The 27,381-nt window shown below is 40.3% G+C and overlaps 2 protein-coding genes across 3 annotated transcripts; one reads left to right on the top strand and one right to left on the bottom strand.

Moving 5' to 3' along the window:
* Positions 1-13,546, bottom strand: esf1 (ESF1 nucleolar pre-rRNA processing protein). Its single transcript, XM_033623916.2, has 14 exons — positions 13,470-13,546; positions 10,378-10,805; positions 9,197-9,543; positions 8,991-9,104; positions 8,373-8,482; positions 7,085-7,237; positions 6,878-6,992; positions 5,424-5,616; positions 5,152-5,331; positions 4,395-4,522; positions 4,114-4,204; positions 3,216-3,310; positions 2,626-2,781; positions 1-557 (listed from the first exon to the last, which is right to left on the bottom strand). The coding sequence occupies exons 2-14, from the start codon at positions 10,781-10,783 to the stop codon at positions 201-203; spliced, it is 2,445 nt and encodes an 814-aa protein (XP_033479807.2). The 5' UTR covers positions 10,784-10,805; positions 13,470-13,546; the 3' UTR covers positions 1-200.
* A 1,206-nt stretch (positions 13,547-14,752) lies between these two features.
* Positions 14,753-26,738, top strand: ndufaf5 (NADH:ubiquinone oxidoreductase complex assembly factor 5). 2 transcript variants are annotated; one of them, XM_078166534.1, is made up of 11 exons: positions 14,753-15,145; positions 16,326-16,366; positions 16,457-16,520; positions 17,991-18,038; positions 18,338-18,435; positions 20,182-20,221; positions 20,450-20,647; positions 21,097-21,157; positions 21,472-21,555; positions 25,988-26,070; positions 26,538-26,738. In XM_078166534.1, the coding sequence occupies exons 1-11, from the start codon at positions 14,894-14,896 to the stop codon at positions 26,622-26,624; spliced, it is 1,056 nt and encodes a 351-aa protein (XP_078022660.1). In that variant the 5' UTR covers positions 14,753-14,893; the 3' UTR covers positions 26,625-26,738. The 2 variants fall into 2 exon arrangements, with proteins under 2 accessions (XP_078022660.1, XP_033479264.1); XM_033623373.2 differs by having other exon boundaries at positions 14,754-15,145; positions 18,332-18,435.
* The last annotated feature ends 643 nt before the right edge of the window (positions 26,739-27,381 follow it).

The raw sequence follows: 27,381 nt of genomic DNA, 5'->3' as shown, positions 1-27,381 counted from the left end.
GATGCAGCAGGATTTTGTTTTTACTAAAAATGTACATGATTTCTCATCTCATGGTATTTTTGCTGTACAAACACATGAAAAACAAACAGTAGATCCTTTGTCATCAGGTAAAACTCACCTGATAAAGTGTTGACTGTGATTTTAGGAGGATCCAGAGTCTCAGTCCGTTTTCTTGTAAAAACGTTTGCAGAAAGTCAAACTTACATGAACTTCTGTTTCTTCCGAGCCTGAAACTGCTCCGTTTTGCTTTTAATGGACTTGATGAGCAGAGACAAACCGGGGTCCATCGATTTCTTTGAAGCGTCCTCAACTGTTGCAGCGTCAGAGTCATTTTCCCGCTTCTTTCCAGCCACTGCGGCGGGCTCCTTCTGTGTGGGCGTGTCCCTCTGAGCACTGAGCATGTCCTCCATGCGGCGCTGCTCCTCAGCTCGTCTGCGCTGCTTCTCAGCCAGGATGCTCTGCGTGGCTTTAGTCTTCTTGTAGTTGGGGTGTGACGGGTCCAGGTTGAACAGGTGGGAGGTGAACATGGCCTGGAAGCGAGGGTCTTTAACATCCACCTGCACACACAGACAGACAGCAGAGGGTTAGTATATAAATAATAACACCAATGTGGACACATTGAAATCACCATACTTGTGTATTTGATCTATTTTATCATGATTTCTGCAGATTAGTGCAAGTAAGATTTAAGACTTTTTTTAATGCCACTCCAAAATTTACAACCAATTTTACAATAACCAAAAAATGATTAAATAAGAAAAAAGAAAAAACATCAATGTTTATTGTGACATAAAACATTTTTTCAGGTCTAGTAAAAAGTTAAAATGTAAAATACCCGGCGCTTGTTTGCGAGTTGTCTTAGCAATTTTGTCTTTCTCACTCTGCATATGAGATTCCACCATCTTGATTCCCATCAGGCCAAGTATGAAAAAGTTTTTGCATAAAATACACCACGCCTCAGATGCATTGCCTTGAATTGGTTTCAGCTATGTTACAAACTGTTGGTTAAATAATCAGTTTTTGTTAAACCTACGCCTCCTCTTGTTGTCCAGGATACAAGGACAGCTCGCTAGCAGACTGTGGATCATCTGCTCTGAGCGTCATGGCTCAGAACTGAATGTGAGTTTTGTTCCACTACCCTGATGTGCGTTACATTAATGTGAGAGGCAAAAATAGACTGAGATTTTACGACACATGGCCAGAAATAAAAAGATTCATGAACTCCATGACTTAGCATTTTAAAGCCTGATCTTAAAGACACACCAAGCCAAACTGGGCCGTCGGTGAATGACTGGCGCCCTAGTCGGTGCGGTGTTCTGCATTGTTGCCCCTCGTCAGCCTCTGTCGGCTTTTTTTCGGCCAATTCAGCACGTTGAATTGCTGATGGCGGAGCCCGGTGGTGAATGAAATCAGTCTGTCAGTTCAGCTCAGTGCACGAGAAGAGGAATGAAAGTGAGGAAAGTAAACAAAGAGCTAAAGTCAAGAAGGAGTGAGACCAAAACAAACTTGTTTCATAAAGTCAGATTATTTTTCTCTTCAGCAGAAACATTTCCTGATGGGTTGAGTTATTGTTCACTGGCACACGGTAAATATTGGGTGAGAATCACCAGAGACCCCATGATATGATATCATCATTACACTTTTGTCACAATACGATATTATTGTGATGAGAAATTTATTGACCTACCCTATTCAACTGTTAATTATGTTCAAGGAAAAATTTTCCAGCATCTGTTTTATCAAATAGGAGAAAGTTTTAAAGATTAAGTTTCTTTCTTCAAAATGTATTCAGTGAACTGAAAAAGAAAATTATTTTATTATTCTAGTACCAATATACCAATATAAATTTCATATAATAAAATAATCTATAGCCTAGTCTTCCCGTTTCCCTTTTTGAATGAAATACAGACGACCACCGTCTGCGGGTGTGGAGAGTTACTTTCTCTCACGCAGGCACAGAACGTTCGATCGTCAGATGTAGTGTTCGCGGTGTGTTCATGTGCAACTTTTTGGCTGAAGCACGGCAACATCAGACAACGCAGCAGGGGGCTCCTTGTATGTGCAATCCTAGTTGGCATTAAACCTTTTGTCTCCCCTCTGATTTCTGTCAAAACATCACTCAGCTCTTGCTGTGGTATTTGTTAAGAGGTTCTCTGTGGCCTTGATTTAGTCTCTACGTGTCTCTGCATGTGGTCACATACGCTCTCTCCTCATTAGGAACAAGTGAAAGAGGCTGCTCAGAAGAAAAGACTGTGGACACAGGCGCTTAACTAAGATTTAAATCTGTTTAAAACTGCATTATACTGTGTTATAAACCATTTATTAAATATTTATATACTGCTTATGAAACCTAAATGTGGGCTGGTTAAAGTACCCCATTGACATCCATTGCACAGGGGTATCAGCTGATATCTAACACACATCTGAAAAGCGGGACAGACAAAACCAAAAATATCGTCATGGCTGATTAATGCACTAATTGTCACAACAGGTAAGAGAATACAATAATTTTGAGTTAACTGATCCCTGATTTTTTTTATTTATTTATTTTTTAAGTAAACTTTTGGAGCACTGGTCCAGCTGTCCAAACCCAAACATGACAAAACATCGTATCATTAAACAGACCTGGAAGTCGTCGCCCTCCAGCGGCTCCTCGCCCTTCTTCAGCAGCTTCTTCCTCTTCTTCTTGCTCAGGTTCTGCTGCTCTACGATCTTGTCGTAGTTAAAGTGTTTGTGTTTGGCCTCGTCGGCGTCGTCTTCCATGAGCAGAGCCATCTCCGCCTGCGCACACAAACACAGGGTTACATGTTTATCATGTGGCTGGCGCTCTGACGCCACGATCACACAGAAAGCGTTTTGCAGGTTCCTAAATACGAGGCCCATCTTCCCCATTGTTTAACAACTGTAAACTTGTTGTCATGACCACCACAGAAGGCCCGCCTCTCAGATCGTCTGACTGGACAATGGAGAACAAAGTGGAGATGATGTGGGGCACTTTTCCACTCTGAATTGAATTATTTTTTTTACTCATGGAGTAAAGTTTTACTTAGGAGGACTAAAGCACAGAAAGCAAAAAGCTTCACTCTCATTAAAAACTGTCACAAAAAGCCGCCTCCAGCTGCTAAAGTGCTTTCTGTGTGATCGGGCCCTGATCCACAGGTTTCCATGGCAACAGATGTGATGACCACATGTGGAGCTGCTGGGACTGATCTGACCTTTTGTTTCTCCAGCTCCTCATCCTCCTCAGCTGTCCGCTCCTCTTCCTCCTGTTGCTTCTTCTTCTTCTTCCCCTTCTGTTTCTTCTTCATGTCTGCAGACACATCAGAAAACACACTGAACCTTCCGGAGCGTCTACATGCTGCCAAACAAAATCCAAACTCACAAGGCCTGCTTACCGTACCAACTGTCAAAGATTTTTAAGTAAGAAAATAAAAGGTGAGGAATTAATTACCATGCTCAAAGCTACATACATGCAGGGTTTGGTCCCATTTTGAGATTAATATGACAAAACAACTACAGTACACTGTCTATACATTTAATTTAATGTTGAGTTGAGTCTACAGAACCAACCACTACAAATAAAAAAACCTTTTGTACAAAACAAATCAACAAACCCTGACATATTAAATTAAAGGAATATCTGACCATTAAAATTTGGGTTTGTATATAAATGAATCACCCCATGTCACCCATAAAACTTGATGCTAAAATACATTATGAAACACTACTCTGTACGAGCATCTCACTTCAAGACACACCAGGGCTGCAACTCGCAAATATTTTCATTACTGATTAATGTACCAAATATTATCACGGTTAATCATTTAATCATTTAGTCTATGAAATGTCAAAAAAGTGTGAAAAATTATCACAGCCCAACTCTTCAACCTTCTGTCCAACAGTCCAAAACCCCAAAGCTCTTAATTTCCGATCGTAAATGACAAATAAAAGGAGCAAATTTTCACATTTAAGAAGCTGGAAACAGTAAAATTTTACCTTTTTCCTTGAAAATTGACTGAAATGATTCACTGATTATCAAAATAGTCACAAGCTTGTCCTGCAAACTCCTGCTATGACAGGCTGACTGACTGATTCAGTGACAATAATGATCACCTGTAGCAGCGAGCTCCTCTGCGAAGAAGGGGTCATTGAGATCCACGTCTGGAGGAAGCTCGTCATCACTGAGGTCTTCGTCATCCTCGCCCTGATACAAGAGAAGATATAAAACTAATTAATAAGACTACAGAGGGGGAGACTGAACTGAAAACATCTGCTCAATAAAAGCTTCTGAAGTAGATTATGTTGTTTGATCAGTATTTACTGAGTGGTGAACACAGTTCAGAGTCCAGATACACCTGTCGCTGTCTCTGGTGCGGCTGATGTGTCCTGCTCACCTTGTTTCTTTGAGATTTCTTCTGCTTCTTTCTGTCTTTCTTCTTCTGCAGGAACTCCTCCCAGGGCGTCAGGTTGTCTTTGCCCTCCAACTTCTTCTTCACCAGCTGCTCCGTCGTCTCCCTCAGCCCTGCAGGCAGACCAAACACACATTTAATAAACTAACTACAGCCCGTAACTGCTGCTAACTGGGGAGTTCAGGACTTTTTAAATGCAAACCATAAAATGGATGCTTTGTTCTGCAGAAAGGCTGGAAAAAATAAAGGTTATTTATTTAGCAAAATTAAATTAGAACTTATCAACACATTTATTCTGTTTATTTGGGGTGAAATGTTGTTTTTAAAATGATATTTCTTGGGGCTTTTTGCCTTTATTTGATAGGACAGATGTAACATGACAGGGAGCAAGAGAGGGGGAATGACGTGCAGCAAAGGGCCGTGGGTTGGAATTGAACCTGTGCTGCTGTGGCACGGACACAGCCTTTGTGCATGGGGCACCTGCTCTACCAGGCAAGTTAGTGGGCGAAGTGGGCGAACACATTACATCTGGAGAGACTGAGATTCTATAACGAGGATAAGTTTTTAAGCTTAACTGAAGAGTAAAAATGAACCCTGGGGGACCTTGTTGCCTTCGACTCATCTAGCAATTAAAATGTCACCCATATCTGATCTAATTAAGACTTATTTTAACTTCCACGCTACTCAACACCGCTTAAATAGACCTGGTTCACACACTGCAGATGAAAAGGTCTCCTCTTACCTGGCACCCAGGTGATCTCCATCTCCATGCCTTTGTCCTCCTGCAGCTTCTTCTCTTTGTCCTGGATGCCTTTCAGCAGCTCTCTGTACTTGGAGATCTGCTCCTCGCTTTTCTTCTTCTTTTTCTTCTTCACCTCCTCCTCTTGTGGTTTCTTCACCTCCACTACTTCTGTCTGTTTAGCTACAAGAACAAGAAAAAGATCACGACTCATCAAAGAATAAAACAATGAAGCTGCTGCAACCACATGAATGTGTCTCTATTCACTGTCTCACCATCTGCTGTTGTGTCATCGTCTCTGCTCTCCTGCTCTCCAAACTCAAATCCTCCTCCTTCACTCTCGTCTTCTTCTTCGCTGGAGGAGGCCAGGTAGGCGTTGAAGTCCATGGCCAGCAGCTCGTCCTTGTTGAACTTCCTGTTCAGGGCGGTCACGCGGTCGTTGTCTGTCTCATCCCACGTCAGCTGCACCTAAGTGGATTAAACAAAGACACACACACACACACACACACACATACACACATCAGTCCCAACGTCCTGTTTGTCTTTATTGGAAAATCTGTTTTTTCAACAACTATGGGTTTGATTTCAGATTTACTATATAATGATGAAAACTGTGTCTGTGTGTGTGTGTGTGTGTGTGTGTGTGTGTGTGTTCCAGGTTTTTCTCCTCACTGACTTGGTCAATCCATGTGAAATTTGGCACAGTGGTAGAGGGTCATGGGAGGATGCCAATGAAGCAATATTACATCAATTGGCCAAAGGGGGGCGCTATAGCAACCCATTGACATGTCAAACTTTGAATGGGCATATCTCATGCCCCGTATGTCGTAGAGACATGAAACTTTGCACAGAGATGCCTCTCCTCATGAGGAACACATTTGCCCCAAGAACCCATAACTTCCGCTTATATAGATTTTCCACCATTTTGAATTTTTTGAAAAACACTTCAAATGGATCTCTTCCTAGGAAGTTTGAGCGATCTGCATGAAACTGGGTGAACATAATCTAGGGACCAATATCTAAAGTTCCCTCTTGGCAAAAGTTGGAAAACTTACTAAAACTGAGCTTCTATAAGGCAATGAATATTGCGGAGGGCGTGGCTCATCACATAAAGGTGTATAACATCTCAAGGGTTTCACCCATCACCACGCAACTTTGTAGGCATATGACCACACATAATCTGAGGGGACCCCTCCATTATTGAGCCCATCAAACAAAATGGGGGTGCTAGAGAGCTCATTTCTTATCTAGACCTAACCGCATTGAAGGCATGACAAAACTTGTAGGGTTTGCTTTTCCATCGGACCCACAAATTTGCCTACTGGGGAATTTTGCAACCATTAATGCTTCTTTATGGAACTTCCAAAAGAGGTTTTTGGAAATAGCTTTGAGCATAACCAGGAAGTGCACAGCGGTGACGTGAAAGTCTGATTCCAATCTTCCCATAGCCAGGTGGTTTTTGGAAATGAACAGCTGCATTCCACTTGAAAAGATCACGTATACTCGAAGAAACGATTACAACACCTTTCTGAAGGGGCAGCTCTACTTGACGTTTATTGATACTAAATTGAAATTGAATTGAAAATTTGAAGATAAATATTCCATGAGAAAGCAGATTTTCTCGTAGGAGTAAATATAATAATAACAAATCATTCTGTTGTTACCTTTCATTTGACTTATTCTTTTAAATACTGACAGTATTTTTCAAAGTCACTATCAGCCTTGTTACCTTTGACGTAGCGTTGGCAGACGAGGTGAACAGTTTGGGCGTGTAAGCTGAGAGGTTCACATCTGTGGCCACGTCTTTGGGCTCCTCGCCAAACTTGACTTCATCTGGAACAAACCTGTTAAAAAAAAAGCATCAACAGCAGTTTTAAATCACTGCTTATTTAGATTAGTTTCAGATCAGTGAGATTTGTATTCTCTCTTCTCTCACCGGAGGTCCAGGATGGAGCAGCTGCTCTCATACTCGTAGCCGTCGCACTCCTGGTAGATTTTGGCAGCGGTGTCGACCGAGTCACACTCCACCACAGCGTAGAAATACTTTAGCCGCTTGAACTGGTAGTCACGCAACTTCTCTCTGTAATTTCTGAGACACACATGCTGTTGTTTCAGTCCAACAGGTCGGTTTCTCAATAAAAACTTTAATTTGTAGAAGCAGAGCAGTGATCTCTGCAGCGGTGGAATGTAAGAACATAATCAAGTACGGTGCTTAAGGTCAATTTTTCAAGTATGTGAGCTTTGAGTATTTTTGTTTTATGCTTCTTTATAATTCTATGCAACCACATCTCAGCAGCCGCGTTTCCACATAACACTTTTGGTACAGTGCCCTTAAAGCTGCACACAACATGAACATAAACTGAATTTCTGTTTTGGGTTTCGACCGCAGACAGTGCTGTCATTATGTGCGAGGGGTTGTTATACAATGGTAACAGCTGTGTCACTGCTCTGTCCAGCTCTCACTGTGTTTCCTCTTCACTGGTGATGCGATGGAACACATGCAGAGCAGGGGTGTAGTGGTGCCTGAGCGCACGAGAACGACGCTCTGCCACTTTTTTCCTCCAAGTAATGAAATGGAATATACGCAGTTCACTTAATCCAGTTGAATTCATATACATTTTTTTAAACACTTGAAGACCCAGTTCTTACTGAAGCGTGTGTGATACAAGAGAGGCAATTTAAAAAAACGAATGGTCAAAGTTATCATTTTGATATTTAAAGTGTGTTGATTGATTCACAATGTCAGCTCATACATTGAGTAACATGCTCATGAAAACATTCCACCTTAAAAGTTACAAGTAGCTGCCGGCAGTAGCCTTTGAACAGCACAGTGAATCAAATTAAATAAACTTCCTGTAATTTCATAGTTAAAGTTTATAGTGTGTGTAAACTTGCCACCGTAGGAACAGCCGTTACAATCCACTGTAGTTCAAGCAAGAGTGACGGTTCTCTACTGCTTCACCTTCAGTAGTGGATCTGTGTGCTTTAGTACACCAACAGAGGGACGACGAAAAATGGGGACAATTTTCTTGGTACCCTCTACTACTTTTCTCAATGTAAACGAAAAATAACCGCTCTACTGTGTACCAAACTGAACTGAACTCAAGCAGACTGGTACATGTAACAGTATTTTTACAGGGTTTTGTGGCTATTTTCAACTAAGTACAAGATAAAAGTATTTATTCCACCACTGCTCTAAGTGAAAAAGACATGTCGCGTATTACTTGTCCTCCTCTGTGTCGTCCTCCGAGTCATCGGGCAGAGCTCTCAGCTCCAGTGGCCCCTGAGTCTCCTCCGCCTTCAGCCTCTCCTTCCCAAACTCTGACGGGTAGATCTGGACAATACCCAGCATGCACTGCTGTTAATCTCTCATAAAGACAACATTCACCAGAGTAAAAGCTGACCCACTGCATGTGCCCCAATTTACACTGTGTCCAAACTAACACACACAAATCTGAAAAGATGATTTGTTTTCTATGTTGTTTTGTTATGCTGACTTTGAGATGGTGTTTTCTACCACTGAAAACCAGTAATGGAAGAAGTAATCAGATTCTTAACTGAAGTAAAAGTACCAATACCACACTGTGAAAATACACTGATGTTCTTGGATTAATTTTCCTGCTGTAGATGTTTAAAGTTGTGCTCATTTTTTTTAAACTCTCCATATACTGTTGGGTAGTTTAATTACAGCAGTGCATCATATTCTATAAGATCATCATATGTTTGTAGCGAGGCTGTCCTGTGAGAAACACGTATTATAAACTTATATAACACGCAGTATAGAACAGAAATACAAAAAAAAAAAAAGCCAAAACTGATGCACAGTAGACGACTGGCTTTACCTTGACAGACAGCACAGCTCCTCCTTTAGGTACGAAGGACTTGAACAGAGCCAGCAGGTCTCTGGCTTTAATCCGGTCCCAGTCCATGTTGCAGACGGCCAGTCGGGCAGAAACCTGACACACAAACAGTTAAAGCATGTTGTAAGTGTTCATGTTTCCTGGTCAGGTCTGCAGACCTTCCTCCTTCACACCAGACTCCACCTCACCTCTTCACTACGTGGAGCATCTTTGGCCAGCTCCCCCCAGTCGTGTTCAATCTCCTCTTCCTCTCGCCTCAGGATGGCGTCCACATCGTCATCGTCATCTTCATCTGAGCTGGTCTCGATGTTTCCCTTCCCTCTGGCCAGATCTGGCCCGCTGTCACTGTCCTCCTCCGAATCCAGACCGGACTCATCCTCCACCTCTGATCCACTCGCCACGTCACTCTCATCTTCTGCATCATCACCGTTGTCTTCATCACCATCATCCTCCTCCTCACTGCTGTCTGTGACACTGTCTCCCAGGTCAAGATCATCCTCCTCTGCAGTTTGCTGCTTCTCTTCATCTTCATCATCTGAGGAAAAAATACAAAGCTGCAGTAAAATCTGAGGCTCTGAGGACGTGGCTACAAATGTATGATCAGTGCACCATACAGGTACTAGGACAACAAAAAATTTACTGCAGCTGCCTGGTTAACAAAAAAAATTCAACCTGAATGTAGATAAATTCAGTAAGTCTGTCTGAGTCACAGAAACCAGGGGTCTCTTTTACCAAATCTGCAACATGAGCTCATTTCCTCTCCAGAGTGCTGTACTAGTATGAAGCAAGTTCAACATACCCAGCCTGGTTATCAACCAGTTCAGTCAGCTCTGGGTTTTACTACCCAGTCACGAGCACCTTCATGTGAAAGTGGCGGGGGTATAAATTACAAGTGACATCAGAACCATGAATGAAGAACTTTTTATGATAGGACATAAAATTGTACTCTGAATATGTCACATGTCACTCCAGACTTTTGTCCATGTTAGGACACTTTCCTTCAGTGACCTGATGGGTCAGAGGTTGGGCTGTTGACGGGCTGTGATCCCCAACTCTAAAGTTAACTGTCAGCATCAGTTACCATGGTGATTTATCCCAGTAAAAAGAGAACCAGCTTCGTAGTACTGAAAACCCAGAGTTAACCCTGAAGTTACCTCGCTAACTTCAAATCCTGCTTTGTATTACAGGCCTCCGATTACACTGAGACATTGTACTTATCAAAACAGACACCGTTTTGTGACTCATGCATTACCATGAGAAACTCATGGTAAAACTGGAAGTTACCACTATTTGCGGTCTGTCCCTTAAAAATAAATTTGCAGTAACAAACAGGCATCAGTGAACATGAGGCTGAGAAACATCTTCTCACCTTCTTCAATGACTCTGACACCTCGTTCAGGCTGCTGTCCGTCTCTGCCCTGTGCTGCTTTTCCTCTCTTCGCCTCTTCATCAGCCTTCAACAGCCTCTCCTTCACTTTTTTCTTCTTCTTCTTGCCCTCTGCCACCTTCTTGCTCTTCACATTCTCCTCATCCTCTTCGTCCTCTGAGTCAGAGACTTTGTAGAAGCGCTTCAGGTCCTCTGTGGAGGTTTGGTTGATGGGGCGGCCTCGTTTGTCCACCGTGTACTTCACCTTGAAGCGCTTGTCGTGAAACATGGACTGGAAGCGCTTGTCGATCTTGATTTTGCGCTCTTTATCGGGCATTTCCCAGAATCTGGGGTCTTTCTGCACCCGGAGGAAGCGCTCATCGCCATCCTGTTTCTTTTTGGACGACATGGTGGCAAACTCGACGTGTCACCTGACAAATAAAAACAGAGTATACGTTGGGTAACATGTACAACAAGTTTTAAGTTTCTTTCTCATACCATGTGAACGTGCGTCTTTATTCCACTAAGTTGTTCACATTCACATGCACAAACTAAAAAATGATGCAGAGTGACGTAATCATAGACTTTTTCGATACTTCCTAGAAGAATCTGCAATTCTTCCTGGCTCCTAGTTTTGGTTTTCAGGCACATATCCTGTCTGCTTCAGTCTCAGTGTTTCCTGATAAAGCCACTGAACATGACCTGCTCCACAAATAGACAAGCTAGTGTTTATATAACATTTAATATTTGAGGAGTTTAGCGGCCTTTATCATATGTAGAAGACCAAAAAATGTTCACATTTCTTCAGTAAGTTGTTGAAAAAGTATTGTTTTGGTTAAGCACTGGATTATATTAAAATTCTATGTCAAGATTATACTGATAATCATTCAAATGTAAAACTCTTAAAATGGCTCTAAAACATACTGGATGCACTTTACCTTTTATTTTAGTAGGAAAGAAGTTTTTTTTTTTTACGGCACCAGAGATAGTAGCTACATCTATTTTTCACCTAACGTCTTCTTTAGTGAAAAACAAACTTCTAAAAGATTTATTAATCCTCAACGAGAATCATTTGCCACCAGAAGCAACTCAATTCATAAAGACAACGATGTACACACAGTACACAACAATTACAAATGCAAGATACAACCAATAAATGACACAATAAAAAGCCATTTGAGACATATTCAACAACTGGGAGCACATCTATTAAAAAAAAATTGACAGCTGCTGGAACAAAAGACCCTCTGAGTCATTGAGAGGAACACTAAGTGTCCTGAGTCCTGGCTCACTCACAAAATGAGCTTCTGAGTCTGTTAAAAACACAGTGTAAAGGATGACCTTCATCGTCCATAACTGTTTTTAGTTTGGCCCTTGTTCTCTTTGCTACAGTGACCTCAGGTGAGTCTGGAATAAGGCCAATCACTGAGCCAGCCTCTCTGATTATCTTACTGATGTGCAAGTGCTGGGTGGGACCTGCACAGATTTAATCCAGGGTGATTTATGAAGCGAGAATTTGGCAGAAAACAACAGATGTTGTTTGATTTTCCATCATAAATCAGTCACATTTTGGACAACCTGACAACATATTTTTATACAATGATTTTACGTACTGAAGAAAAAAATATGGTTATCTAGGCTTTGACTAGTTCTGACATGAGTAGCTAATTAGGCTGAAAATGCACTGGTGATTACTGTGATGGTCGATTAATAGTTTAGGTTACTCACCATGTAAAACCAACAAAAACTTTCTGTTTTGATAGTTTCAATAAAATAAAATTCTAAACCGAGTTTTTAAGCTTTTGTTCGAATATAATTAATCAGTTTCACATTATGAGATCAAAACACTTCAAGCTGTTTTGTACATTTTACAACTAAAAAGATCACTTGAAAAAAATGTAAACTGGTTAGTGGAAGAAGTTATCTTTTACTGAAACAAAGGCAGCACAGACAAATACTCTTAAATCCAAAAGTATCAGCATCAAAATATACTTAAAGCCATTACATAAGGAAGTTATGACGGGTCCCAGTGCACACTATTATGACGGCCCTAGTACAGGCTACTCTGCATATTGTCTGGACACAATTAGAGACTTGACACTGGACAACATCAACATCACCCACGTTACATTACCCATCAATCATCACTGCATATCTGACAAAATAAATAAATAAAGTGAGAAATCGATCATTTAATTGAATAGTTTTTAAGTTAATTTATCATTTTACTTGTGCAGAAAAAATATATAATTTTCTTTTAGATACTGTCTATTTAAAGAAAATAAAAATAAAATAGGAAACCATGGTGTACATGGGTTTGCTTTTCGAGGACATATAGCAAATGGTTTAATTTTTAATTCAGTAACATTCTTCTTTTATCATTCCTCTTTGAACACAGGTATATTTCCAAGGTGGCAATCTGAATCACTTGCAAGGGCCTGCTCTCTCTATGGGCCCCTCCACCCCAAGGGCCCCAATGCAATCACACTGCCTGCACTGTCTGTACTTACACCTCTGCTTAGAGCACAAAAAGTAAGAACTAATTATGCATATACTGGGTTATCATTAGTGATGCATTAATATGTTCATTACTTGAGTTTTCACTTGATAGAGTAGAAGTATAAAATGGAGGAGCATTGGAAATACTCAAGTACAGTACACTTGAGTGAATAAATGTAGCCTACTTATTTACAATTCACAGTTAAATAATGATGAAACCCCTCATTAGCTGCAGCTGAGTGTCTACACTCAGACTGAAACTCAGAATCACCACAGAGTGAGCGTTTAATGACCGACAGAAAAACTGAGAAAACAACTGCTCAACAGTTTTAACCATGTTATTTTAAACATACTGTGATAAACGTCTGTAAATTAACTGTCTTGTGTCAGAAACCCTCCGCTGTGGTTCAGTTTCAGTAAACTCCGCACCGCGATCAACATGTAAACAAAATGTCCGAACAGTGAAGACGGACACGAACGGCGGGAAAGCAGACCGCTGACAACATTAAACACAACACTGACCGTGAACATATCAAAATATATAATAAATCACTTTAAAACAACGTTTAAAATTAACAAATGTCATAAAAACGTACCGATACCGCTCTAGTCTTCTTCTACACGTGTTTACCCAGCATGCACTTCTTCCGTGACCTTTCTATCTTCCCGCCCCTTTCTTGGTAAGGCAGGCGAAAAGGGACAATTGAGGGAAAACGCGCACCGAGAGTACATGAAGCTCAGAAAACTGTCTCCCTAACTAAATATGTTTTTCTTTGTTTTTATCGATCAAAACTATAAGTATTCGTAATATATTTAGTTCAGATTGTTAAAAGTTGTTGAAAATAATTTGTTGATGCATTTAAATCCTTATACCGTTGATATTATTTAGTATTTTTAGATCAAAAAAGCAAAGTCAATTAAAAAAAACGCGATTTTTGTAATAATAATAATAATAAACACATTGTTATTATTATTATTAGTAGTAGTAGTAGTAGTATTAGTATCAGTAGTATTAGTATCATCATTAATAATAATAGAACTGATAATAATATATATTATACATAATATTATATTTTTTATTTATTATTTTAACAATAATACTCATAAATTAGACCATAGTTTTAAAAGCAAAATGATGACATTTGTAAACTTTAAACAATCACAATCAACTCATCTTTCTAATTAAGCTCAGCAGATTTATTATAAATTAAATGTCAATAGCTAATTCTATAGTGATTTTTTTAATGTTTTATATATAAATAGGTCATTGTCAGTGTTTGAAAGATGTGCTTCCCCACTCTGTGGAAAGTATTGAGAGATAGGTGGTCTGACAAACAAAATCAATAATAACAACAACACCAGCAACTACTACTACTACTACTTATAATAATGATAATAGTAATAATAATAATAATATTTTTGGTCAGATGGCACCAGTTTTATATAATTACACTCATATCTAGTTACTTTGTAATTATGTCAGATATAACAGTTTGTGTTTCTAACTTGTAACTTGTTTTGTTATTCAGTAATTAGTTGCCTGACAGAAAACTAATCACCATCAATTAATTAGCAAATTTAGCACGTGTTGAGCAAATATAGGAACATTTTATGCTTCCTGTTTAACTTAATTGTAAATAGAACATTTTTAGGTTTTGGAGTGATGGTTGGACAAAACAAGACGTGTGAAGGCATCACAGAGGTATTTCACAATTTTCTGACGTTTTATGGAATTGATAATAAATCATATAATTGGAGAAATAATCATATATTAATAAGATATAGAAACTCTAGTATTAACAGGGCTATTTTAATAGTGATCCAGTTCCAGTGTTTCCAGCGAGCCCAGTAGAATCCAGTTCCACATTTTCCCTCCTCCTCCTCGCTGAGGTCACACAGTGGAGGACAGGAAGCAGTCAGCTCAGCTCAGCTCAGCTCAGCTCAGCTGTTGTACAATGCTGTGATGTTCAGAGAGTCTCTACTGTAACTCTCAGCTCATTGAGACCCTGAAGGCTCCACCATGAGCAGCGGAGTGTGTCGGAGAGTCCTGCAGACAGCCGGCTGCGGTCCTGCAGCCTCCTCAGCCAGCTGGAGCCGGATCATGTCCCCCTGCTGCAGGCTGGCGGCCCGGCCGAGGGCTGAGCCCCGCAGAGGGCTGTCTGTGCTGGGCAGAGGCACCATGAACGTGTTCAACAGGGAGATGAAGAGGAGGCAGAAGAACTGGGCTGCATCACTGCAGGACGGACATCAGTTTGACTACCTGAGGGACGAGGTACAAACCTGTCATAGAGATAGAAAACTTTAGCTCAAGTACTGAACAGAAGGTCAAATATGAGTCTTTACCACTCCGCCTCTGCCCCTCTACATTTATCTGACAGCTCTAGTTACTGAACAAATGTAGATTTTTAGACACAAATCATATAAAGAGTTTTAAAAATATGATGCTTTGTTATGTTTGTTTTGTTATAAATTCCAGCTGAAACCTAGTCTGTTCATCAAAACTAAGGGACTGTTCTTTACTTGTCAGCGGGGGGGGGGGGGGGGGGGGCTGCTGTGTGACTCTGTTTTTCTGACCCTCCTCGAAGCTGCAAATATTTTTCCTTGACTGGCTGAAAAGCCACGACCCTCCCTATTAAAACTGAAAACTTACCCTTTGATGTTTGATAGTTAAATGTTGAAGACAAAATCCTAGAACTGAAAAAAGCCTTGGTTGTTCGCTCTTGTCGTGCTTACTGGTCAGTCCGTGTAAACCGTTTATTTTTGGGCAAATTTTAAATAAGATGTAGAATAAAGTGATTTTGATGACATCAGAATTTTAAGATCAAATTTGGTCGTGTATTTTATTTATTTTTTTTAAATGTAAAAAAAAAATGTCAGAGGACTGCTGGAAACTTGAGAATCCTATGATATTTTTTTTATTTTTTATTTTATTTTTACAGTTTTTGGTGGTGACAAATAGTGTAATTTTGGTGATTTTTTTTAAATGCTCGTTTTCTTTAAAAATCTGAGAAAAAAAATACAACCATTTTTAAGCCCCTACCTAAAGCCAAAAACATTTGACATGCTTCCTTTTTGCACCAACCCCGCCCCCCTCATAACTAATGAACAGTCCCTAATATGAAACTATTGTGATGATTGAAGTCATTTTTTACCGTAAAACATGTCATGGTTCCAGTTCCACAAACTTTTCCTGTGAATAACGTTAATAATTGCAATGTTTTAGTATATTATGTTGAGGTTAAACAAACAAACAAACAAACATTGTGAAGGTCAGCAGGTCTAATTTAAGCAGAATGAGGTATAAAGTGCAGCAAACACAAAATGTAATGTCCTCATATGAGGACGCAGGGTCGCAGGATGTCAACACAAGAGTCATTATCATCTAATTATAGTCACAGGAGACATTTTTTTAATTGTAGTACTTTTACTACATTTTCTTATTATTATTACAGGTCGGCAGTCGAGTGGCAGATCGGGTTTATGACATTGTGAGGTGAGTTTAGGACGACACAGCTGGTTTCTTACGCAGGTTTTCTTTCTTGTCCTTCTTCTCAAGTGTTGTTTCCTCTTCCTGTCCTCCCAGGACGTTTCCTCTGGCTCTGGACATCGGTGGTGGAAAAAGTCACATTGCAGAGCATTTAAGCAAGGTACAGTCTGAACTGTGAAATCGTATTAAAACACACAGCTATCACAGTGTGTACATTTGCTTAACTACTAGGAGTGGGGGGAAAAAATCGATACAGCATAGTATCACAATATTTTTGTGTGGCAATATCATATCATGACACAGTGCCAAGTGTCGATTTTTTTTCTTTTGTTGTGGATGGTACCAACAGAAGCGTTCCTTAGCGTCCCCATGTTTGGTCCCCCCTCTGTTGGGGTACCTAGCACACAGATCTGGTACTAAAAGGTGGAGCTAGAAACCCTGCAGTCTGATTGGTCAGTAGAGGAAGGTCACTCTGGTTTTATGTAACCTCTGTTCATACATCAGTAAACTACAACTATAAAATGAAAGAGAAAAAAATAACTTCATTCACTGGGCCGACTGCCGGCAACTTTTAAGGTGGAACGTTAACTTGTAATGTTACTCAATGCATGAGTTGATGACGTGAATCCATCAGCACACCTTAAATTTCACTGTGACAACTTTGACCATCACTTTAGTTTTTATATGACACACACTTTTAGTAATGACTTTAAAAAATATAGATTAATTTGGAGCGGATTATGTGAAGGTCATATATTCTAATCCTCACTTCCTGTGGGCTACAGCAACACTAAACCCCTGAGCTTGCCTGAGAAGGACTAAATGCACAAAGCTGCTATTTTTAAATATCCCATGGAGAGAGACTCTCACTGCAGCCTGTTCTATTTTGTTGTGAAAATGTGGGCGTGCAGCCTCGTTCTGTGGACGATAAACCAGGTGCAGACTTCCATCTGTGTCACCGCTGATGAGGAAATACAGCGAGTGCTGGACGGAGCAGTGAGTGACAACAACCCCGCCCACATTTAAGAGGACTGTCTGAAAAGACCGAGGGTCTAGGTACCATGTCTGAAGGCTTACTGCTGGTTCCACAGGTGCTGCACTGGAAGGGTTTGGTGGAAATGGGGCTTTAGCGTCCTCACACAGCTCTGTTCAAGGTCACACACAAATTAGACAAACAATTACACAAACAGCACATACCAATGAAAACACACCCAACAATCATGACCATGGAACACGTAATATCCTCAGATTCAGATCTTAATTAGCAGCACACTGATATTGGTTAAGCACCAGCCTGTTGTGTTTAAAGTGTTTGTTCAACCAAAAAGACCTGCTTTGATTTCAGTCCGTTTAAAGCTCATTGTAATTGATGATAATAATCATGTAATATCATGATACCATGAAACCATGATATTTTCTAAAGGCAGTTATCGCACCAGGAAAATCTCTTCTCTGAGTGAAGAGACTATCTCTCCAGCTGGTACATGTGGAATATGGAATGGAGTGGGTGTCGATACGATAGAGAAACTTACTGTTCTCAGTGAGAAACTCTCATTAATCGAATTAAATAGTTAAATTATTCACATTTAGCCTCAACTGACTTTGTGTTTTTTGCCTGTGGGCGTTTCAGGATGTTGTGGAGCGATTATTCCTGACAGACATCTCAGAAGAAACTCTGGTGAGTGTTGAAACAAATCCTAAAAACTATCACTCATGTGTGGCACATCTGCAGGTTCTCTGTGGGTAACATGATGTTATCCAGAGATGGAAATGTCTAGAAGACTTTCCTCAAAGCCCCCATCTGTAGAGCAGTTATGCGATCATAGAAACATCCCAGTCACTCTCATGGCAATGTTTTTTGTTAAAAGATGAATGAACCCTGGTGAAAACGATCACAGTAAATAGGAATGGATGCTGTACTTACTGATACATGGTGCTAATATGAATTCATTTTATGTCTCTGATCGTCAGAAACAGAGGAGACAGAGTGAGATCCCGACTCATCACGTTCTCGCTGACGAGGAGTTTCTGCCGTTTAAAGAAAACACCTTCGACCTGGTGATGAGCAGCTTGAGGTGATTACAGTGTTTGTGATTCTTCATTTATCAAGTGGGCCCAAGCGAATGCACATTCTCTATTTTACGCTCAGTTTGTGATTTAATAACACACTTACAGCAAAACTGTAAACATTGCTACACTATTAATATTTGCTGCTATGTGCTGTCAAGCTCGAGACAGATGGACAATGTGTGATGTGGATGAAGTCTGCTGGCCAGACCCACAGAGAACCAAAGATTTAGATTCATTTCTTTCTGTTTTGTTTTTTATGCCTCCACACCAGCGACAGCCGTGGCTGTAGGCATTATGTTTTCAGGTTGTCCGTCCATCTGTTTCATTCTTGTAAACACGATATCTCAAGAACACCTTGAAGGAATTTCTACTTATTTTACATTGCGTGTTATTTATTGTCTTGGTGTCTGTAACGCAACAATCTTGTTGCATAAATGTTGTTCGCAGTTATCTGTACTTGTCTGCACCGTAGAAGTAGCCCCCGCACTTCTGTTGTATACGTAGCATCCTTTTGTTCCTGTGCAATGACTATAAAGGCTTTCTATTCTGTTCTATTCTATTCAAATTTGGCACAAACATTGACTTTGACTTGAGGATGAAGTGATTAGATTTGGTGGTCATAGGTTGAAGGCCAAGGTCACTGTGACCTTGCATCCATCTCATTCTGGAGAACGCAGTATTCAAGAAGAGCTTGAGGGAAATTTCTTCAAATTTGGCACAAACATTGAACTGGTTAGATTTTGGTGGTCAAAGGTCAAGGTCTAAGTGGTGGCAAAGTTGTGCAGTGGTTAGCACTGTTGCCTCACAGCAAGGGAGTTCCTGGTTCGAATCCGGGGTGGGGGGATCGAACCACAGGCTAGGGGAGCCCTTCTGTGTGTAGTTTGCATGTTCTCCTCGTGTCAGCGTGGGTTTCCTCCAGGTGCTCCAGCTTCCTCCCACAGTCCAAAGACATGCAGGTTAATTGATAACTCTAAATTGTCCCAAGGTGTGAATGTGAGTGTGAATGGTTGTCTGTCTCTATGTGTCAGCCCTGTGATAGTCTGGTGACCTGTCCAGGGTGAACCCTGCCTCTCACCCAGTGTCAGCTGGGATAGGCTCCAGCCCCCTGTGACCCCTAACAGGATAAGTGGGTACAGGAAATGAATGAATGAATGAAAGGTCAAAGTCGATGTGACCTCATCTGTGTCATTCTTGTGAGTGCTGTATCTCAAGAATACCGTGAGGGAATTCCTTCAGATTTGGCACATGTGTTAATTTGGACTCAACGATGAACTGATTGGATTTTGGTGGTCAAAGGTCAAGGTCAATGTGACCTTGCATCTGTCTCATTTTGGTGACTGCGATATTTCAAGAAAACCGTAAGGGAATGCCTTTAAATTTTACACAAACGTCTCCCTCGACTGAAGAGTAAACTGATTAGAATTTTGTGGCTGAAGGTCGACGGTCAAGGTCACTGTGACCTCACAAAATATGTTATTGGCCATAACTTAACAGTTCATATCCTAATTATGACAAAACGTAACACAAATGTCTAACAGCATAAAATAATGAAGTGATGGCATTTTATATCCAAAAGGTCAAAGGTCAGCTTCACTGTGACATTATAATGTTCTGCATGAACTGTGCCGACTGTATAGATCTTATGTGTTGATGGGAATGTGTGTAAAGCATCCATGTTTTCACAGGCAGGGATGTTAACTGTCAGATTTTTCTGTGTATTTAATCTCACTTTTTGTTCTCTGGTCTGTCAGCCTGCACTGGATAAACGACCTGCCTGGAGCTCTAAAGCAGGTGAGAATAAAAAGAGAATATAAATGATTTTATATCTGTGTGTCTCTGCCTTATGATGATCTCCCACAAGAGGTCGTAGTTTCCTCAGTCATGAAGTTAATAATTTTTGAATCAACTGTGATGAGCCTTCAGAAAATGTTTGTGACAGCAACAACTCACCTGTGAAGTGTTTTGGAGGAAATGTGCAGTGTCCTTACAGTAACTGTTTCCTCCTCCTCCTCTGCTCAGATCCACCAGGTGCTGAAGCCTGACGGGGTGTTCATCGGGGCGATGGTGGGCGGGGACACTCTTTACGAGTTGCGGTGCTCCCTGCAGCTCGCCGAGACCGAGAGAGAAGGAGGATTCTCCCCCCACGTCTCCCCCTACACCGCCGTCACCGACCTGGGCAACCTGCTGGGCCAGGCCGGCTTCAACATGCTCACTGTGGTAAGAAACAAACACTGTCAGACGACATGACCGGTCACAGTCCTGTCTCACCTCACTGGAAGTTTCTTCAGGTTGATTTTGTCTTATATGTTCAAAACCTAAACTTCTCACACTGACACATTGATGACATCATAAAATGCAGGCAAGTGCCTAATAAAACAAATAATTAGTTTCAGTTACATATCTGTATAAAGTAATACTTACACATCACTCTGTTCAGTTACTGTAGAAGTAAATGTTTAACCTATATTACTGTTGATGCTGCAGAGATTAAAACAAAATAAACAGCAATATACAATATAATGAGTAATTAAAAATCTGTGCATTAAATACAACCATTTTTAAGAATCAAAGATAGAAATATAAAGAGGCTAAAATTTTAAAACATTAATCTTTATGATTTTTACATGTTAAAACTCGTCTTTCAACTGTCTGTCTCTCTGTTTCAGGACATTGATGATGTTCAGGTTCACTATCCAGGAATCATTGAAGTCATGACCGACCTTCAAGGTATAAGCTGCCCTTCTTTAATACATGACTCAGTTTAATTTATCTGCACATAAAACCAGTTCAAAAGTGTGTGAAGTTAAGATGTGAAATGTCTGCAGAGTCTCCATCCCGCTGGATATCACAAGCTAGAAATGTGTGCCGAATATTTTTAGTGTAAAAAAAGGAGCTTATGATGTTTGATTTTTGTTGTTTTTGTCACATTGCTTCATCTCTCTGGTCATGTCTTACATCATAGTGTTCACGCCTTTAAACTAACCGTGGCAGCTTTTATTCTACATGACTTGCAAACTTTTATTCATTTCCGTATTGTGTAGGTATGGGTGAGAGTAACTGTGCGTGGAACAGGAGGTCGCTGCTGCACAGAGACACCATATTAGCAGCAGCAGCTATTTATAAAGGTGAGTTTAAAGAAGAAAGTGATCAGCTGCCACACTTTCCTGTTGAATGATGGAAACACAGAGATCAAAATAGATCTCAGGCTCCAGCCGTCACCATAGAAATATTTATAGAAATATATGAGAGTTTCTAAGATGAGATAACCAAAATTGTCACTCATACATTTATGCATTTATTCACAGCTGAAAGAAAATGCCACTTCTCCACTTCTAACTAAGCCAGAAAATTAGGTCATTAACTTCTTTTGCAGCAAATCTCATGCATATCTGGTCAGTTTGTTTTCAAATACGTTGATATGAGCTGAAAGGGTAACTGGTGTTTTTCAACCTGGACCCTATTTTCCCATGTTTCTGTGTCTAAGTGACTGATGAAACAACTGCTTTTTAAATTGGTCCAGTATGGAGAGAGAGCCCTGCAGACGGCAGTGGTAAAACAGGCTGCAGTGTAACCACTCAGGGCATTTGTGCACTGTCAGTTTCAGACTGTAATTCAAAGTGTCTGACATTATGAAAGGATCCCTACAGAGATAGACCTTGATGTTAAAGAGTAAGATCCTTTTAGTTTAACCAGAAGCAATTTGAAATCACCATCTCCAAACCCACCAGACACCATTTAAATAAACAGTAATTTTAGCATGTACAGAGGCAGCATGTTGTCACATCTAACTGGGTGAATTAAGGGTTAATTTCAACCAAATCAGAGGTGGTGATTGTTGGATTGTCTGATTTTGTTTCTGTCGACTTTGAATGAAATTATTGTTTGTTTAAATGGAGTCTGGTGGGTTTAAAGATGGTGATTTCAGAGCTGTTTACCAAAAAGGATCTTACTCGTTAACATAAAGCTCTATCTCTGTAGGGATCCCTCCCATAATGTTATCACACACAATTAAAATGACAATCTGAGCTTGTCAGTGGCAAAAACAAACACTTTCAGTGGATGTAAATTGATAGTGCGAGCATGCCTATAGTGGTTACACTGCAGCCTGTTTTGTGATGCCGGCTGCAGCTGAAAAGCTCAATACTCAATCCCATTAGTCACTTAGATACAAAAACATGTGAAAATAAGGTCCAGGTTAAAAAATACCAAACTTAGCGTAAGTTCAGGGGGTGAAGTCTGATGATTTTCTGTGTTTTTCTTATTGTCAGCAAATTAAAGGAGCCAAACCAACAGTGGATATATATATCTACAGCCTGATGTATCGTCTTCCTCTGCTGTTGTTAAAAACCCATCAGTCAGTGTGTCTCACATCACATATTTCTGTCCTTAACACTTAATATTTTGAGAGCACAAATGCGCTAAGTGTGTACACACTGCACATTACGGTCAAAACTCACACCAAAGGTGAGTGTGGAATGATGGACACTTCTCACCCTCAACAGTCGCCATCTTCTCAAACTTCTCAACTTTTGACATGTCAGCTGGGGACAAAAAGGAGCCTGTTAGTTAGACAAGTGTTTGCACTAAGTACCAATACTGTTGTCAAATAGAAGCCATCAGTAATGTTTGTTGGGTCTGTAATGATTTGGTACCACGAACAATAATGCAAGTGCTGACATTAGCATTCGCTGGCTAGCTAACTTGCGGCACATTTTAATCAGCACCGACACTGTGGCCTAAGTGTGGTTTATGTGTGGGCTGAGATAGCGGTCAAATGTTGGTGATAATCCTTCACCTTCTGTTTACAACTCGCTGTTTAAAAATAGGATGAAGAAAAAGAAGAGGCGGTTAAAAAAAAAAAAGCCACTGTCACTTTGAGACAACACTACCCTGTTGAAATTAGTGCACCATGCCAAAGTATGCAGTGTACATACATAGTGTACTACACTGAGGTGTAATAACAGAAGCATGTGATTTGAGACACTCTCTGTGTCACTGGGTGACAAGTTCAACACACATGCTGTAGTCTATTTTGACTCAATCCCATATATGCCGTCCTGCTGGCACAAATACTAACTAGAGCACCAAATATGGATTAATCCGCCGCTAAAAGTAGTCCCCAACAAATGCACCATTTCCTCTTGTTTGTTTGATAAAAGCTACAGTGAGCAGCTGTTTGAGGAAATTACTAATGCAGCTATTTGTGTATTTAAAGATCAGTGTCTTCAGTAGGAACCAGTGAGCTCTGAGCTGAGAGCGACTGACATCTTGTAGGTGTTGATCTTTTTTTAGGATTGTTTTGGCAATAAGAAAAATATAGACTAAAGCCTGACTTGTTCCACATATGTGCTCATATAAACTTAGTTTATTACTTAATTTGGTGGAACAGCTGATACGTCAGGCTGTATTTCTGATACTTCTGTTTTCTTGGTTCTCATTTCGTTCCACTGTTTCCTTTATTAAACCTGATCTGGTGTATTTTGTTCATCGGTATCCACACTGACACATCAGCCTGAAATAGACACATTTCTGTTGGTGTTTGGACTCTGCTGGTTTAACTTCCTCTTTCTTAGACACAAGCTGCTCCTCTTAAAACGCAGAGTCCAGAACAGTGGAACAAAGCTGTACTCTGTTTCTTAGATAGCTGAGGATGTCTTTACTGTGTTGTTACCACATTATCGTTTTCAGTGGTGAAGGAAGTACTCAGATCTTTTACTTAAGTAAAGTTAGCATCATCGCAGTGTAAAAATACTCTGGACTCTTTTTAAATCCTCTGTAGCTCATGGTCTGAAGTGCATTTAAGAAGTGTCCAACTCCACTGTTGCAAGTTAAACAGCGCATAATGTGGTTGCAAAGAAAGGCACAAGGGGCAAAGGGGTTGCTGCACAGTTTGCTACAATTTTTATGTCAGAACATCAACGAACACCACTGACCACTCAGTGAGTTTCATGGCTTTGAAAACGAATGTTTAGGGTGGTTTTAGGACAGGTTCACACATGACCATAGGTAGCAGTGTTAAGCCAGGCAGGGGAAAGCCAAATCCTCCGAAAATGAGCAGTCGTCACTATTTTGGTCTTAGCCACTCTATGTCATCCTAAATAACCCAGAAATGGGGCTCAAGGTGCAAAATACCGGACTTCTCCTTTAATTAATCGTAGGTGTGCTATGGGCAGGATATGAATTCAACCAATCAGAATGTCCTCTCCCATTCCCTTTAAAGCCAGGTGCAAATGGTACACTGCTGTTTACATGGCATATTTGGCAATTTGGAGAAGAGAGCTGTTTCCTGCTGAGTGTAATGCAGTCAGAACAGTAATGTCCCTGCAGCAAATATCGTGGAACTTAAAAGCAGCAAAACTAAAAACTGTAGTTATTAACTTGACAGATGACACGGAACTTATTTTTTAACCTCTCTAAATCATCAGTGAAGTTACGCTGCTCCTCCTGTGTAAATGTGCAGTGTATTTCGAAATGTGGAGTCTGACAGCAGCTCTGCTCTGATCTCTGCTACGTTCACATTTTACACACTATCACTGCAGCAAATATTGAAACTAAAACTGTAGTTATACACTTGACAGAGGAAACAGAACTAATCTTTTAACTTCCGAAATGATCAATGAAGTTATGCTGCTCCTCATGAGTAAACACGCAGAGTCTCTAAATGTGGAGTCTGACGGCAGCTCTGCTCTGATCTCTGCTACGTTCACATTTTACAGAATGTCATTAATATTGTCATCAGTAATTATGTATTATTTCACCCACCTGCAACCCATACACACATCCATGTGTGTGTAACAAGCAGAATGAACGCACGTTGTGAACCCACTTATGGAAGCACCTCTTAGTATGTGCATAATGACACCTTTAACACTTAACACCAGATTTTCAGTTGGACAATGGCGCAAACGCTTTCTGCTGGCTTAAAATACGTCAATACGTCAACAATGCGCCTGACCACACCTTATTTTAACATTTGACGACCTACACGTCCATGGTAGCACAGATGGGCGTAAGAACATTTGCAACATTTGCAACATGCTGGACGGGAAAACGCCAGCAACGTTGGGCTGAAACTAACAATGACAGTTGAGCTGCTATTTGAATGATATTACGTACTAAAGTTACATAATTAACAACAAGTTATGGAGGTTAAGTTTAGGAAAAGAAACATGGTGACAACAAACCTTAAAATGACTTTGGTTCCAAACACCATTCTCCTGGGGGAAAGTCCTGTGTTTTGTGACCCATCCACCAACCTGCCTCCTTAATCCATAAAAGTACATCATTATTTATTAGCTGATTATATTTTCTATTTCATTTGCCTCTGAGATGTAGTAGACTAGAAGTATGACTCAGTACCTGAGTAAATGTACTTGTTAGTTTGAACCCACTGTCAGTATAGTTTAATGATCAGGTTCATCTTTGTTGTGGTTAGCCTTCTATAGCTTAGCACAAAGACTGGAAGCAGAGGGAAACTACTGGCCTAACTTTATCAAAAGCTAAAAAGCAAAGTGATGTTTTGCTTCATTATTTCCTGTTTGTCTGAAAATATTTCAGAGATGTATGGTAACCAGGACGGGTCCATCCCTGCCACCTTTGAGATCCTCTACATGATTGGCTGGAAGCCTCATGAGTCTCAGGTAAGACAGGTGCTTTTCAGAAACATCAACCTGGAACTCTTCTCATTTCTCTGTTTTATCCCTCCTCCTCTCCTCTCCTCTCCTCTCCTCTCCTCTCCTCTCCTCTCCTCTCTGGAATCGAGGATGTTCAAACTGAGAAATGAGAAGATGGGCAGGTGTCCAGATACTGCAGATAGGCAGCACAGTGCACCTCACGGTTCATTGTATATCTGGGTCAGTTTTTGGTAGGATGCAGTAACTGCTATGTACTGAGTGTTGTGGTGTTTCTGCACTACATCTCCCAGAGTTCAACTGTGCATCAAACAGACTGGACAGATTATTATGTTCATTTAATTTCCTATTGACAGTTTGAGTTTTTCTGTCTGTTTCTTCTCTTTCTGTATATTCTAAATAACAAGAAACCTTGAAGCCACATAAAAACACTCTAATCGTTTTATTGTTGTTGTTTTTTTTTTTGTCTCTGCCAGGCCAAACCAGCGAAGCGAGGCTCAGCCACCGTGTCTTTTGGGGATTTGTCAAAGATCAGCCAGCCGACCAACACAAACAAGCCATAGGAACATCAGCTGACCTTCTGCAGATTGTAAATAATATATTTTATTTAACAGCTTCGTTAAAAGTAAGAAATGTTGTAATATTGTTGTCGGAAATAAAGTTGAGCAATGAAAACAGCACTGTAATCATATTTCTTCTCAGGAAAGTCATTTTCAGGAACTTAAAACCACTGAAATAACGACTTATATGTAAAAGTAAGTTGACTCACACACACACATGGCAGATGAAACTCATGTTGGATGGATGGTAGTGGACTCAAAAACAAACACAACGATGCAGACTGTTATTTTTGCTCAGAGACAATTGGACTCTGGGCACAGACGTACAGAAAGCCCGACCACCTCTCCTACACAGGAGCAAGACACACAGACTTAATCAACGTTTAGTGTCTTTTTGTAGTTGTTTGTCTCTTTATTGTCATATTGTCAAATCTCTTTATGAGCCATTTTGTGTCTCTTTCTAGCTGTTTACATCTCTTTGTGGCCATTTTGTGTCTTTGTAGCTGTTTATGTTACTTTGTAGCCATTTTGTGTATCTTTGTGGTTGTTTTGAGTCTTTTTGTAGTTTTTTTTACAGCTCTTTGTAGCCATTTTGTGCTCCTTCGTAATTGTTTCAGTCTCTCTTTAGTCATTTTGTGTCTCTTTGTAGTCATTCTGGGTCTCCTCCGGATCAGTATGTGTATCTATGTTCTCAGTGTGGTATTAGCACTTTTAGTATCTGGAAACTTCTTCCAGCACTATTTATAGGGTAATAGTATCA

Source organism: Epinephelus lanceolatus, chromosome 3 (genome assembly GCF_041903045.1).
Source record: "Epinephelus lanceolatus isolate andai-2023 chromosome 3, ASM4190304v1, whole genome shotgun sequence".
Lineage (NCBI taxonomy): Eukaryota > Metazoa > Chordata > Actinopteri > Perciformes > Serranidae > Epinephelus > Epinephelus lanceolatus.
The sequence above is the reverse complement of the archived record's forward strand: the minus strand, read 5'-3'. Positions and strand labels throughout refer to the sequence as shown.

Coding starts and splice junctions, on each gene's coding strand:
- esf1 (XM_033623916.2), bottom strand. CDS start 10,783: ATGTCGTCCAAAAAGAAACAGGATGGCGATGAGCGCTTCCTCCGGGTG. Junction 8,483..8,990: donor GAGCTGTGCTGTCTGTCAAG/GTAAAGCCAGTC, acceptor GGTATTGTCCAG/ATCTACCCGTCAGAGTTTGG. Junction 2,782..3,215: donor AGGAGCTGGAGAAACAAAAG/GTCAGATCAGTC, acceptor TTGTGTGCGCAG/GCGGAGATGGCTCTGCTCAT.
- ndufaf5 (XM_033623373.2), top strand. CDS start 14,894: ATGAGCAGCGGAGTGTGTCGGAGAGTCCTGCAGACAGCCGGCTGCGGT. Junction 18,039..18,331: donor ACATCTCAGAAGAAACTCTG/GTGAGTGTTGAA, acceptor TCTGATCGTCAG/AAACAGAGGAGACAGAGTGA. Junction 20,222..20,449: donor TGCCTGGAGCTCTAAAGCAG/GTGAGAATAAAA, acceptor TCCTCTGCTCAG/ATCCACCAGGTGCTGAAGCC.